A 14120-nucleotide genomic window follows, 5' to 3' on the forward strand; every position below is an offset into this window, starting at 1 on the left:
CAAGTATGGAGGCCAAGTAACGAGCAATTTCTGTTATTCAAAGGTGTTCAAACGTTCAACGTCAGACATGATTTACCCAAATACAGCGCTAATAGCCCACATAGAATGCAGACCACTGGCACAGAGAATGCAGCCCACATAGAACGCAGACCACATAGACCACATAGACCACATAAGTGTGGGTCAAGCTCTCACAAAGGCCACGGCGCTGACCACCACCCCGGGCCTTCGCGATCGGCCACCGCGACGTACTACACAACACTCTGACTGAGCGAACAAGCAAGACCTTGCCATCCAATTGTCAGATCCAGGACCGAGATAAGTATTGGGTTAATATACATATGCGCGTGAGAGCAGTACAAAGACATGAAATGGTATGAGTACAACAAGCAATGCGACTTCCCGCTGAGTAACACCCCGCGACGGCTCCCTTACAACTGCATATCGACGTTGATCTGGACGGCCTTGACGTGCGTGTAGCTGCGAATTGAGGGAGGGTCAGGCCTGCATCCAACACAGAAGCAACACACCCAAAACGAAAAAACGACGCACTTCGCCAACGCGTACTCGCCAAGCTCCCTGCCGATCCCGCTCTGCTTGTACCCACCGAACGGCACCGCCGTATGGAGGTGGTTCACGCAGTTCACCCACACCGTGCCCGCCTTGAGCCGGTTCGCCGTGCGCACCGCCTTCACGATGTCGCGCGTGAACACCGCCGCGGCGAGCCCGTACAGCGTGTCGTTCGCCTGCGCGATGATGTCGTCCTCGTCCCGGAACTTCGCCACGACGCCCACGGGCCCGAAGATCTCCTCGCGCACGATCCGCATGTGCGGCTTCACGTCCGTGAAGATCGTCGGCTGGATGAAGTACCCCTCCGACCCGATCCGCTCGCCGCCGTGGTGCAGCGTCGCGCCCTCCTCCTGCCCGGTCTTGATGTAGCCCATGATCCGCTGCGCACGCGGCCGTCAGCACCCGCGCGGGACGTGTAGCGCGCCGGGGAAGGACGCACCTCGTACTGCACCTGGGACACCTGCGGGCCCTGGAAGTTGTCCGGGTCGAACGGGTCACCGACCTTGACGTTCCGCGTGTACTCCGTGAACCGGTGCAGGAACTCGTCGTAGATCTTCTCGTGCACGAAGATCCGCGAGCCCGCGCAGCACACCTGGCCGTGGTTGAAGCTGCCGGCGGAAGCGGAGCGCCCAAGTCAGCGAATCACGTCATGCAAGACACGGATGAACGCACAAAATGCCGAACGCGGCCCACTTGACGGCGTCGTCGAGGTTGCAGTCGTCGAAGATGACGTTCGGGCTCTTGCCGCCGAGCTCGAGCGTGACGTTCTTGAGGTTCGACTTCGCCGCCGCCTCCATGATCTTCCGCCCGACGAGCGTGCTGCCCGTGAACGCGATCTGCGCGGACAGATGAGCGCTCCCCGGGGCGTGCAACTACGGCCACGGAACGCACCTTCTCGATGTCCATGTGCTCGGCGATGGACTGGCCGACGACGTTGCCGTAGCCGTTGACGATGTTGACGACACCGGGGGGGAAGCCGGCCTCCTGGATGTACTTCGCGACGAAGAGCGCGGAGAGCGGCGTGAACTCGGAGGGCTTCAAGACGACGGTGTTACCCGTCGCGAGCGCTGGGCCGAGCTTCCACGCGAGCATGAGGACTGTTCATATACGATCGCATTCAATCAGTGAGATCCCATCGCGCGCAAATCCACCACGTGGTGGTCGAAGGGCGGAACACGCACTGGGGAAGTTCCAGGGGATGATCTGTCCGACGACGCCAATGGGCTCGTGGCGGGTGTAGACGAGCTGGGCCTCGGAGGTCTCGATGGTCTTGCCCTGGATCTTGTCGGCCCAGCCGGCGTAGTAGCGGAAGCAGGCGACGACGGCCTGGACGTCTCCCTTTGCGAAGGGGAAGGTCTTGCCGTTGTCGAGGGCCTCGACGCAGGCGATGGCGTCGGTGTTGTCCTCGATGAGCTGTGCGAGCTTGCCGAGGAGGAGGCCGCGGTCGCTGCCGCGCATGGCGAGTCCGTACGTAGTTTCAAAGGCGTGCTGGGCCGCCTTGACGGCGGTGTTCACGTCGTCGAGGGTACCCACGCTGATTTTTGTGATCAGCTGGCCGGTAGAAGGGTTGATGACACTGGGAGAGGGTTAACGAGGCGACAGTGCAATATGGCGGGTGCGTACTCGATGGCCTGTTTGGTGGAGCCGTCCACGAACTTGCCGTTGATGAAGAGGCCGGTGGGGACCTCGACGGTGCCCTTGAAGACGGGAGTGTTGAAGGTGTGGGTCCAGGTTGACGACATGGTGGGCGATAGGGATGGAGGAGAGTTGAGGAGGATGGGACGACGAGGGTGGCTTATAAAGCATGGGCTGGCGGACTTCCGCAGGGCTGGTGCGGGAAAGTGGAGGAAGAGTCACTTGTCCTGCGCGAAGACATCCTGCTCCTCCGCCAGTTTCCCGGCCCACGCTTCCGGGATCACCTGCCGCCACCCCTCCCTGTGCGAAGCCATCACACTTGTCAGGGTGCTGACACTGACATCCATGATGACGTACCTCCGATTCCTCTTCCCTTGCTCGACGCCGACACCGTCTGCGGACCTGCGTCTTGACTGCCCTCAGCACGACCTCGCAGACCTGGCAGGGGCCGGGCACGTGTCGGTGTCGGTGTCAGTGGCAGGGAGGCGATCGCGTCTGTGGCGTGGGATCCTCGCTCACATGGGCGGTCACGGCGCCCTTCCGTCCGTATATGGCTCTCTACTTCCCATATCCATCACACACCAGCCATCGTCCGTAGTCGCGGCGGGGCGCGCCTCGACCGGCTGGGCGTGTTCCCCGCACTATGCAGTCGGCTCCCCGCACTAGTCGACAGGGGCGCATCTGATGCCCCGTACTACCCCACCCCCGGTATCCGGCAGCCTCGCGACGCCCCTCTCTCCCTCCGTCGGAAAAGCGATCTCCCATGACGCACGGACCTGCAAGGGGGTATAATTGAACGCGGAATGAAATCCTGAGCTAATATTGACGCGGTGATAAGCAGAGGCGTTAGCTTCTCGAAAGCGCACGCTGCGCAGCTTGTAAGGTGCAGAGACCGGCCGATGTCTCAGGGAGCGTCAATTTGGTCACTGCGATCCGTCCGACTAGATTCCGGGGAAGACTGTTTTGTTAACTCGCAGTCTCCTTGAGCGAAACATGCCTTACTGAAGCAGGTACAACACCGCTGTCGCATGAGGGGCTTGATGCAGTCCAACCCTCTTTCCGCCGGAACAGCGATCTCCATAAACGCACGGACCTGCGAGGGGTGATTGAACGCGAGATGAAATTCTGAGCATTGACGCGGCGATAAAGCCGTTTGCTTCTCACCGTCAGGGACTTGAAGCGCACACTGCGCAGCTTGCAAAGAGACCGACCGACTGTGTCTCAAGGAGCGTCGACCCGGTTCGTCCGTCTACGACTCGGAGAAGACTGTTCCATTGGCTCGGAGAAGTCAGTGTCAACGAAACGTACCTCCTCGAAACAGGTATGCCCAGCTGGCGTACATCGACCGCCGAGCACCAGGTCCTAAGACTTCCTTCCATCTTCTATCATTCAGCAGTTCGAAATGAGAATACGTCGTGACCCACTTAACTCAGATACCAACCCTCGCAGAGCCCGCTGACGGCGATACCGCGCCCATCACCTAGCCCACAATCCCCGCAAATGAAATGTCGGGCGCCTCAGTGAACCGTCTCAGGACGTGCGCTCCGCCTTCGCGCGGTGATTGGTATGGATCCTTGGTATGGATCCCGAAAGCTGTGCTGTAACGTAAGGAACCGGGGCCGAGAAGGAGAGAACCGGGAGCCGTATAGCGTCCGCCAACTTTCCGTATACATATTAATTGTCGAGGAGAAGTGTGCGAGCGAGCGGGCGACTGTGGTTGCGCGTGAGACCGAGATGTCGACAGTCGAATAGAGGATGAGACCATCCGAAGGAGTAGTACGCCGCTTCAGATGGGCCGACACCAACGTGATCGTCCAGCGCGGATGTGCCAAGCGTCGACACAAGTATCAGAGTGCGACACAGACTACGTACGATTCGCCGGAAGGGTTCGGAGCACGTCAAAGCCTTCCCGCAGCATCAGACAACTACAGTCAGGAGTCATCGCAATCATAAAGAAAAACACAGTTGACTTGCCGCACATCCTGTAAGCATCCCCCATCGAATGCATCAGATGCGCCGCGTCCCCGTCCCCACAAGTACCCCACGGGGTCGCCGAACACGCACCATGGCCAATCTTCCGATCGGCGGAGCCCCTGTCGAAGTCCATACATACGCCCCCGGTAATGAAGTGGCCGGGAGCCGTAGCGCAAGGTGCCAGCGGGGCATTTGCATTGGGGATGGCGAGGTTCGCGATCGACCGGACGTGGGCCCTGTCTCGCCCCGCGGCATCCTAGCGGGTTGCGAGCGAGGGACTTGGCACTCTGACAGGCCGACCCGGAGGTCCGTGCCATGAGCAATGGCCTGAGGGGTTTGTGTCAGGATAGCGAGGGCGTGACCTTAGCTGCTGGATTCGTGGCAGACTCGGAGCTGGTTCATTCAGAGAAGCTCACTGTGACGAAGCGATGATGAGCAAGTCTACTGCGTCCCAGAAAGAGGGACATAAAATGCTCACCGCTTACGGCACCCTGGAGTGTACCGTTGTTTCAAGAGTGATCAGCCCCGAGTGCCGACAACAGAAAAAATCATGATGTGCTGCCGCAGTGGCTTCGCACTTCGCAATTCCACTGGCAGCCAGTGTTGCGGCGGTGATAGCACACCAGTGGAGCAAGCAGGGCCAAGGTTGTGGGATGCAAGGAAGCACCTCTGATAGAGAGACAACACAGGAGCACTGACGCAGGGACATGCCACCCAACAAAGAAACATATCCGTCACTCACTGCAAGTTATCGACCAAAGACACGGCCAGCCCCTTGTCTCCTCCCATACTACCGAGCAACCGCTCACTCCTCCGCGAACTGCACTTCTCGCGCCTCGCCCGCCTTCCACGCCCCGCCGCCCTCCGCGCCCCGCCAGCGCATCTCGACCTCCTCGAAGACCTCCACGCGCTTCGTCTCGACGAAGCCGAGCTTCGCGAAGAGCGCGATGCTGGGCGCGTTCCGCATGCCGATGCGCGCGACGAGGGCCGTGCGGGGGATCGGGGGCAGGGCGTCACGTGGAGAGCCACTCAGGGGAGGGCGACGGGGGGCGGAGGTCGCGTAGGAGAGGAAGAGCTGGAGGACGGTGTGTGCGAGGCCGCGGCGGCGGTAGGCTGGTTCTGTCAGCGTGGTAAGCCGAGTGCGCGGGATCCAGCAGACGATGTATATTCTGTCAGGGGCCGAGTCGGGAGAGCAAGGGATGAGCAGCGCACCGGCGATCATGATCTCCACTTCCGCCTCGAAGTCCTCGTCGGCGGATCGCCTTTCAGGAAGAGGTTCACGTCCCCGATCATGGAGAGGTCTTGCAACCAGCTGGCGTCTGTCGTTGATTCGCGTTCGGACGTGCTTGTGGACGGTTGAGAGGACGCGGCTTGCTCGTTGGCGAGGATGATAAACGTCAGTTCTGTGAGGCCGAGTCAACGCTTCAGGAGCACTTTGTATGATTGGGACAGACGTACTATCTTCGTCTTCTCTCCATTTCCCTGTAATACAGGAGTGATTAGCGAAGACGCACAAGACACAGACGGCTGAGCCAACTCACGCTGCATCTCATATTCTTGCTCCAGAGTCAGCGGCTCGCTCGCCGTGGACTCTTGCAGCTCGGACTTGTCATCCATTCATGATACTTCTAACTACCGCGCCAAACTGTTAGCCCTCCAATGCACGCGGTCGTCTTCGTGAATGCGATACCGACGGCGACGTGTTCGTGCCTAAGTGTGCAAGGTGAAGGACGTTTCCGTGTCAACCAGTGGTGCCGAGGGAGAGGGGAGAGGAGGGGAACTGATAAGTAGAGCGTCGTACCTATAAGGCACAAGGACGACCTGCGGGTCAACGATGATGATATTCTGGTTACACCTCATTCCTCTCAGTTCGACCCTCTCCTTTTACAGGCTTCTGTCCTTTCCCTCAGTCGTTGAAGCTGCAGTTTCCGTTCCGAACGTACTGTACCTGCGCGTAAGACGCGTTCGCGACCACCTGAGCAGCTGGCTGAATTTACTTCCGGTCCTGTCTGCTCTCGAACCTCCGAATAAGGTGCTGTCTCTACCCGAGCTTGGGCGCTCCGTCGCTCTGAAGGGCTTGACGACTCCAGGCCTCGCGCGAGCTGCTCGAGATTCGGGATATGACGTCGGCGGTGTTGGTGTGAGGAGGCGACTCGAGTCGCGTCGATAGCTGTGAGGGGACCGGATGTCGCTGTTACCGACCACCGAGATTAGAGTACTGTCGCCGCTAATGTCTGTTCCGACATCCGAGTCGTGTTCTACTTATTCTGGGTAGGCTGCACTCACTGTGTATAGGTTTTCTGTCCGCGGCCGTAAGACAATTTGGTTCACAGAGCGGGCGGGGTACGCAGACAGGACGTGTAGAGTGGACTGCAGGCCGCGGAGGCGTTTGAGCTTCCAAGCAAGTACTTGAGTACCGTTCCGGTAAGTAGTGGACCGGCAGTCGGGATGCGTGCTCGCCGATTAGACGATCGATCCCGCCGATTGCCTTATCGGGTCAGTGCGCCTCGGAGGGATTCGGGTCCCCAGTGCGCGCCACAACGTTGGCGCTTCTGCTGAAAGCCGCAAGTCCATGTTCACGAAGTCCCGCAAGGAAAGTCAAAGTCCCGCTGTAGTCATTCTACCGGTCGTCGATGGTGCAAGGCTTGGTGAGGGTTACGGACTGAGCTTTCTTTAGCCAAGACACGAGACGCTCGTGCAGACGGAACCCGTCAAGTAGAGACGGAACCCGCACAACGAGCGTCCCACGAAGCATCAATGCACTTGCGATCCTTGCTACGGTGGAAGCGGCAGCCCGAGCGGTGGACACGTGCGAAGAAGGATCTGTCGTCGCTGTGAACGTGGTTGAGCGACATTGACGTGCGTGGGTCATTTCCGTGCATCGAAGCACACTGCAGAACCCTAATCGATGATGCGCTGGAAAATAGAGCAATATTTGGAGTGACCCAGTATACTTGTGACGAGTTGAAAAGCTAAGAGCAGACACCAGCAGGCTGTTGTAGACGCAGAACAAACTACGCAACGACGAACTTCACATCCAGACGAGAGCAAGGACCGGGAGAACTCGGGGAGCCCGCACACAAGCGCCCACTTTCCGCGCCACCGATCGGCAACCCGACAACCGGAGGCCGCGCTCTGCTCTGTTCCTTCCGCGCGCTGCGGGCAGGGCTGGATCCCGGTTATTGGGCACGTCCGTCCCGTCGGCCGAGCGAGAGTCCATCTCCCGGTCCTCTCTGGCGCAGGCGATATAAGGCCTGGGGGAGCCGCCATTGCGCTTTCTTCTTCCCCGGCTGCTGCGACGTCTTGACACTCTGTGTGCGAGCTCTCCTTCCCTTGATGCGTTTCCGTTCTCGCTTGCTGGCCTCCGCGCGTACCTTCCGGATTCGGACCGAATGTGGCGCACGCCCCGCCTACTTCCCAAAATGGAAATCCCGCCTCGCAAGTCCGCGCCCGTACGGAGGCGGTCTACCTGACCGAGTATGTGATCACTCTAGGTGGCTTTCGTCCTGGAAGAGCACAGTGGGACTTTGCATGTGATCCCACTGTATTCTGTCCTGGGCGAACGTGCTTCTCTCCGTGATTTGCACGCTCGGCCTCCGAATGGAGGCGTGTGGCCACTTGTTCGTACACGGTCATGAGAAGATGCAAGGGATCGTCGTTACCCAGGCGGCACAACTACTGCTCGACTCGTACCTGGTACGCTTCCAAGAATATTTCGGTCCACCAGTGCTCCCTCGACTTCCAAGAATATCCCGCCCGTGCAATGCATCTCTGCGCTTCTTCGCTCCGGTCTGGCAAACTCGGCCAATTTCCCTACCTCGTGGTCCCCGGCGGAACGTTCTTCGTAGGAACGCAGAGACTAAGGTTGGACCGTCCGCCCTACAAGTACCCCTCCGCGGGCCGCGGGTGCAAACGCGCACACCACGCGAGGCCCTTAATCTCGCGGCGTACGGCCTGCCTATCGGGTCGACATGGACAGGTCGACTCATCCGGACGTCTATGGGCTTCATGGGACGCGTCTGATACCTGGTGGTCAGCGGGCCTGCACGCAATCGGAAGGCGGGTCCGCATGGCGGCGCCCTCATTGCTTCGACATCAAGTAAGTAATTGCATAGGTGCTCGTGATGCTGCGTCTATCGCCGTACTTAAAGGCTAACCGGGTCCGTCGCTATTGCCTCTTCGCTTCTCTGGCCTTCGCCTTGTCCTGCAGGCCAGCGAGGTTCATATCCGCTTTGTGTCTGTTCTTGATCAGCGGAGGATCTGCATCTGGGTTCTGCTTGTTCTACATGCGCCGAGTTCATCTCCTGCCTTCTGTCGGCCTACTTCGGTTTGCCTCGTCCTCGAAACACGTGCGTACTCTCTGAGCTGCACTGCCTGTCGCGCATCGACACCTGCTCGCTGGGTATCACTGGTGGTCAAGGTTGGTGTCGACGAGGGGCCACACGATGCATGCTCACCATCACCTGGTCGCTTGGCTTCATGGTTCAATGTTCGCGGAGGTCACTGGAGCTTCCGAGATCGGAGGTACTCGCAGCCCCCGCGTACATCGTTCGCTTGGTCAGTGTCTTCCGGGTCCTCACCACTGTCCTCTGGCCTAGAAGGCCTCCTGGGCCCTTCTCCGCGGACGCGCTCACTTCAACAGGCGTTCTGGCTGCTGCCGTGTGGGACGATTCGAACGCGTACGAGTCTGGTGGTCTAACTTTGGACTCGTCGTGCCACCACTATGGCGTCGGGGGTTCCAACCCAGCGGGCTGCGTCTATTGACGCGTTCAAAGGAGCTATCTATCTGATGGATCACCACACGATCGCGAACTGTGTATCGGAGACCCCACGAAGACGCTCAAATTTTCTGGGGCCATGTCAGGTCGCACGGTTCAACGGTTCGTCGCTGGCAGTTGTGCGCCGCGTTGCAGGTCCGCAGGTGAGTGTGTCGAGGGGTGTCTCCCTGAACGTTTGAACGCTGTGCCGTCACCACTCCCCAGCAGGCACACAGCATCGGCCTGGGGACGACAGCGCATCTGACAAAGCCCAAGTGTCTATGCCCTCGGGCGAAGTGTCGAACCCGCACTCGTGACGGCATGGGGAAGGCACGCGAGAACCGCTGAGAGGAGACAGGAGATAGCGCCGTGCTATGCCTGTCCAGGGTGTCCAACGACTGATGGTGAGTGGACATTCGGCGTGTCTAGTACCGTTTAGCCTCCCCAGACGCAGTGTGCGGGGTCATCAGCGCGGGGTCAGATGAGAAGCCCGCGTGCCGCCCACTACGCTCTTGGCCGTATCCGGCAGGCACCCGCTTACGTAACGCTTCTGGTAAAAGACACGCTCTCGCGGTCGGGCCTTCCTCGTCTCGCACCATCCCAGCCCTCCTCCTGCATCGCTCCCTCTGTCTTCGCTGTCACCCCGCACAACAACGATGTCTGCAGAACTCAGCGAGAAAGCGAGGGCGAGCCCGTCCCAGCTCGAGAAGGCCGAGAACGGGCAGGTGCACGAGCAGTACAACGCGCACCACCATCAGGTCCACGCAGTGCCCGCCCGCACTGCGCTGGGCCCGAGGGACAACGCGAACTTCCGTCGCCTCGCGAACCCGGGTCCTCTGTACGTGTTCTGCGCCCTGTGACCTGCCGCCTTCCCAGCCTGACTCGGGATCACAGTGGCCTGTTTGCGTTTGCGTCGACGACGCTGATGCTATCGCTCTTCAACGTCTCGGTGCGAAACATTCACACGACGAACGCGATCGTGGCGATGTCCCTCTTCGTGGGCGGCCTCGCGCAGTTCTGCGCGGGGATGTGGGAGTTTGCCTGTGCCAACACGTTCGGCGCCACTGGTGAGTGTGCCTTTCCCGCGCCCGGCCGCCGTCCCTCTGCGGCCGGGATCGAGTTCCCACGCGCTGACCGACATTGTCCCGCAGCCTTTACGATGTACGGCGCGTTCTGGATGTCGTACGCGACGGTCTTCATCCCTGGCTCCGGCATCACAGCCGCGTATGCTGATGCTGCCTCGGACGAGGCGACCGCACTGGGGATGTACCTCATGATGTGGTTCATCGTCACATTCCTACTCTTGTGCGTATCACCTCCGGATTTGCGCCCCTGATTTTGGCTGATCTCGTTCCTCAGTGTCGCATCGCTCAGAAGGAGCATTGGCATGGCCGCTCTTTTCTTTTCCTTACGTTGACCTTCATGATGCTCGGCATTGGTATGTCTGAACACGCTCCGCGCGGAGACGTTCCGTTGACCTCCTCCGCAGCCCAGCTCCAGCCGTCCGTCACCGCTGCATGCGCCAAGGCAGGCGGCGCGCTTGGCATTATCACCGCGTCCATCGCGTTCTACGTCGGCACTGCACAACTGCTTGCTCGTAACGAGAGCTGGTTCACGCTCCCGTGGGCGAGATCCCTCAGCGTGTGGATTGAAACCCGACCTACCTCCCCATCGTAGCACAATGCTCTTAATATCACCTTAGTCCGCCTGGTATTGGAGGATTGGCATGCTCCGTCCCGTGTACTTTTAGCAATACCCTCGGGTATGCCATACTTACGCCCTGTAATGATAGTAATCGCAATGAATGCACCCATTCGACGTCCATCGTGAAGCTTTTGCACTCGTGTTCACCAAACTCTCAATCGATGTCGAAGCATGCTGCCCGCTGCCGTCGGCTGGGCGTCTGGTGCGGTAGTTCTACCGCGACGCTGTTCCTCGGTGGCGACGCTGGCAAGGTGGTTTACGCGCCGCGATCGGTCGTGATCGACGCGGCGCGGTGGTCCGGTGGAGCCTTCCCCAGCCAACCCGTGACCGCGAATTTCCATCTGCCACCCGCGCCACAACGCAGAGCTGAGAAGGCGGCCGCGGGCGGTCGGTCAGGGACGCGGGGAGTACGCAGGTGACCGTCTTGCGGGGTTCTGGACACCTTTGACAATTGTTTTCTTGCGACAGGAGTGAGAGGGTGGTCGCGCCAAAGTGGGCCATATTCGTCCTTTGGCTCGCCTTGGGCGGCGGGCGCGACGCTAAGGGGAACATAGGGGTGCATTATCCTGAGCACGGGGTTGCTTGTAGGCTGAGGCGAGGGCGAACGAGGGCCGTCGTAGACTCGTATGTCAGCGTGGACGACACGGCGCTGACTACACGGTCCGAGCTATTGACATGCGCGACGGTGAGTCATCCACGACCAATGCTGCTCACACACGGAGTCACGGTCCTACCGGGACGAGTTGCGGACGAGCTGAGTCCGTGCAAGCTGACCGTGGCGTTACATTATTCTCGATTCATTCTTGCGCATAGGTCACTCGCCATCCCGCCCGTGGGCGGATGGCGCGTGCTGGGTTCCTTTGCGGCCAGTTCTACGGTGCCGAGCTGGCCCAACATCGCAATTTCAGTATTGTCAGTTGTCGTGACCAGAGTCCTTAGTGAAAGAAATCCAGGTAGGGGGTTCCTCTGCGGGTCGGACACTGGTATTACGTCGCCATGCGGGCCGGTGCGGAGTCATGTATCGGTCGTCAACGGTCACTGTCCGACGATGGGTCGGCGCGCCTTTCTTTTTGTTTTGGTAATAAACCTTCATGGGAGTGGGTGAGCGAGTACCCATGCGTGCTTACTACACTGACTTCTGTTTCCAACTCGTGCATAGACCCACACACGAACGGTTTGGCTGACGAGCGAGAACCGTTTCATGCCCCGCTCGCATCGCTCGTACATGTCTGGCCGTTATACATCTGAGCAGACGTCGACGTCGACAAGCCGGACAGCCGGACACGCTCCGAGTCGAGTATCCGCTCTGGTACCTCTTCCACCACCAAACGACACTGGCCGAATAGCCATGGATGTCGTAGTGGGGAACAGAACGATTGAGATATGCTGTGAGTCCGAGTCGTGGGTGTCTTTCGAGTCGCCTGGATGTCGGAGCGCGCGTCCGACCGTATTGATGTACCTGCTTGTCTTTGGACCCGAGTCTACTCGAACGGCCAGGGTTGTCGATGGATACTGCAACTTGCGTTGCGATAGGCTTGAGCTACTACCTGTACTTAGTACGCGCGCGCACTGTAGTCGGCGAATCATTTTCTCATTAACTTGAAAGTACTCATCTCCGCCCACAGGTTGCCACTGCATATTTTCCTCCAGTGCCTGCCAGACCGACTTGGCATGCTGATAATACAAAGGCGCGACTTCAATCATCATCAGACGTGGTGCGCGTAGGCTGAGTTTCTGAACAAGATCCACGGCGAATCATTTTGCACAGAGGACACTGAACATCAAGGGCGGCAGCCCGTTTGACCCGGGTCTTCGGGCCTCCATGTGTCCGTGCACTGCGAGGTGCGTTTCCAGGCTTCTATCTTCACTAGTCATAAGTATCCCGCACGCCAGTGTAAGGGATCATGATTCATGGGATACAAGTCCGAGGTCGGCAAGGCGGAAGACACCACTCGGTGAGTGTATCAAGTGTTGCCCCAGTGCTCGTTTTATGGTGCTGTTTAGTTTTTATGATGCTCAGAGTCACTCAGTGAGCTCGAGGATGTCTGAGACTCACGATTATCATCAATTCACATTGCACAACGCACTTCCAGCCAAACGCATATTGACTAGGGGCAACACCTTTCCGAAAAGCGTCCTCGGTCACGTGATCAAGACGCGGCGAGAAAGTGGACACGACTGTCTCATCGTGCTGTCGCTTCCGATATGGTTTGTATTAAATCACAAATATATTCAGCTAGACTGGTGTGTATCTTACGAGTGTCTGTGAAATTCCGCAGAGGAGTGAAATGAATACAGCATGTCATGGTAGTCATTATGTTGGAGGAACTCCATACAATGTCTCGGTGAAAGCTGTGTATGAGAAATCTAACCACAAGGTCAACTTCATCACACATTCAGACCCACGGTACAAGAAATGATATGGTCCGAAATAATCTTCCAGGCCCGTGGATCATCGGTGATGAGCCCAGAAGGGCAGAATCCACCTTTTGTATGCTGGGAGCCAATCCTGGGCCCAATAAATTTTCTGGGCTGTCGGAGACAGTGGTACAAACATGTTGATGGTAGTTTGGTACATGTAGCAGCAAGGGAACACGAACGATAGACACAAGACTGGCGGTGAACGCGTCGAGGCGCGCTAGTGGCGCGCGCGACTTGCTTACGTAATACGCGTCGCACCGCAACAAAGAGGTGCACTTCTGGCGTTCCACCGCGTTCCAGCTCCTGCATCAAATGTGCGAACGTGGTCATTGAGCCTCGTCTGACAAAGTCTTCTGGATGGATTTTTTTGCAGTGTTCTTATTGTCGGGCAATAGAAATTGCCGCCGCCGCAGAACATTTTCGGAAATTCTGTCCAGAACACTTTCTCAAGCCCGAATTTACATGAATTATCATCACTTCTCCGGAATATTCTGAAGTGGATGAACCGGAGAAAAGTGCACCTCTTTCCGCGCCCACTTTGTGAGGCGCGGCAGGCGGGTGGCGCGCGGACGCGTCGGAGTTTGAATCGGTAGTGCGTTGCCCCTACTCACGCATATCGATAGACGTTTCGTCTTCGGCGAAGGTGATGTCTCCGGCCGAGGTGCCGGGGTGCCGCGCCACAACGGCTACCGCGAGACGGGGGTCCAGAGGGGTCCAGCCACCTACCACCGATCCCCGAGGGATCCCCGGGTGGCTGTTGTGGCGCGGCAGCCCCGGCATCTCGGCCGGAGACATCACTTCGGAGGAGGCGAAACGTCTATCGTTATGCGTTTGGCTGTCAACGCACTTTTGAGCGCTTGTTACGAACCCGGAAACGGCCGTGGCCATTGTCGTGGGAATCTTGGCGGGTTTAAGTACTGAACGCCGGGCGGTTCAACGTTCCCCGTCCAACCTCAGCCACAACCAAGCCACAACCGTGATCGACTTGAACGGCTTCGGACGAACTTTTGCTGCAGTACCGACTGGCACTCCATCTCTGGCAACTTCAGCCCATATCCC

The 14120-nt window shown here is 58.7% G+C and overlaps 6 protein-coding genes across 6 annotated transcripts; 2 read left to right on the forward strand and 4 right to left on the reverse strand.

Annotated features, from left to right (window-relative positions):
* Nucleotides 1-431: 431 nt before the first annotated feature.
* On the reverse strand, nucleotides 432-2312 carry B0H18DRAFT_872436 (aldehyde dehydrogenase; the record flags this gene model as incomplete). The annotated part of the gene is made up of 7 exons (XM_048040224.1): nucleotides 432-480; nucleotides 553-950; nucleotides 1010-1178; nucleotides 1243-1406; nucleotides 1462-1667; nucleotides 1752-2146; nucleotides 2194-2312. 7 exons carry the CDS (start codon nucleotides 2310-2312, stop codon nucleotides 432-434), a joined length of 1500 nt encoding a protein of 499 aa, XP_047896552.1.
* A 2672-nt stretch (nucleotides 2313-4984) lies between these two features.
* Nucleotides 4985-5796, reverse strand: B0H18DRAFT_952812 (uncharacterized protein; the record flags this gene model as incomplete). Its single annotated transcript, XM_048042148.1, has 4 exons — nucleotides 4985-5348; nucleotides 5411-5582; nucleotides 5638-5661; nucleotides 5721-5796. 4 exons carry the CDS (start codon nucleotides 5794-5796, stop codon nucleotides 4985-4987), a joined length of 636 nt encoding a protein of 211 aa, XP_047896553.1.
* A 2056-nt stretch (nucleotides 5797-7852) lies between these two features.
* On the reverse strand, nucleotides 7853-8267 carry B0H18DRAFT_991073 (uncharacterized protein). Its single transcript, XM_048045033.1, has 2 exons — nucleotides 7926-8267; nucleotides 7853-7875 (listed from the first exon to the last, which is right to left on the reverse strand). The coding sequence occupies exon 1, from the start codon at nucleotides 8248-8250 to the stop codon at nucleotides 8059-8061; it is 192 nt and encodes a 63-aa protein (XP_047896554.1). The 5' UTR covers nucleotides 8251-8267; the 3' UTR covers nucleotides 7853-7875; nucleotides 7926-8058.
* Nucleotides 8268-8465: 198 nt separating this feature from the next.
* Nucleotides 8466-8943, forward strand: B0H18DRAFT_991080 (uncharacterized protein; the record flags this gene model as incomplete). The annotated part of the gene is made up of 3 exons (XM_048045035.1): nucleotides 8466-8528; nucleotides 8615-8720; nucleotides 8822-8943. 3 exons carry the CDS (start codon nucleotides 8466-8468, stop codon nucleotides 8941-8943), a joined length of 291 nt encoding a protein of 96 aa, XP_047896555.1.
* Nucleotides 8622-9902, reverse strand: B0H18DRAFT_991079 (uncharacterized protein). Its single transcript, XM_048045034.1, has 3 exons — nucleotides 9831-9902; nucleotides 9497-9774; nucleotides 8622-9340 (listed from the first exon to the last, which is right to left on the reverse strand). The coding sequence occupies exons 2-3, from the start codon at nucleotides 9533-9535 to the stop codon at nucleotides 9020-9022; spliced, it is 360 nt and encodes a 119-aa protein (XP_047896556.1). The 5' UTR covers nucleotides 9536-9774; nucleotides 9831-9902; the 3' UTR covers nucleotides 8622-9019.
* Nucleotides 9883-10558, forward strand: B0H18DRAFT_991084 (GPR1/FUN34/yaaH family-domain-containing protein; the record flags this gene model as incomplete). The annotated part of the gene is made up of 4 exons (XM_048045036.1): nucleotides 9883-10003; nucleotides 10088-10241; nucleotides 10296-10321; nucleotides 10426-10558. Coding segments are annotated over exons 1-4 (395 nt in total), but the record flags the coding sequence as incomplete, so codon positions are not given.
* Between the last annotated feature and the right edge of the window lie 3562 nt (nucleotides 10559-14120).

Source organism: Fomitopsis serialis, assembly GCF_022376445.1.
Source record: "Fomitopsis serialis strain Sig1Antser10 chromosome Unknown B0H18scaffold_14, whole genome shotgun sequence".
In the NCBI taxonomy this organism is placed as follows: domain Eukaryota; kingdom Fungi; phylum Basidiomycota; class Agaricomycetes; order Polyporales; family Fomitopsidaceae; genus Fomitopsis; species Fomitopsis serialis.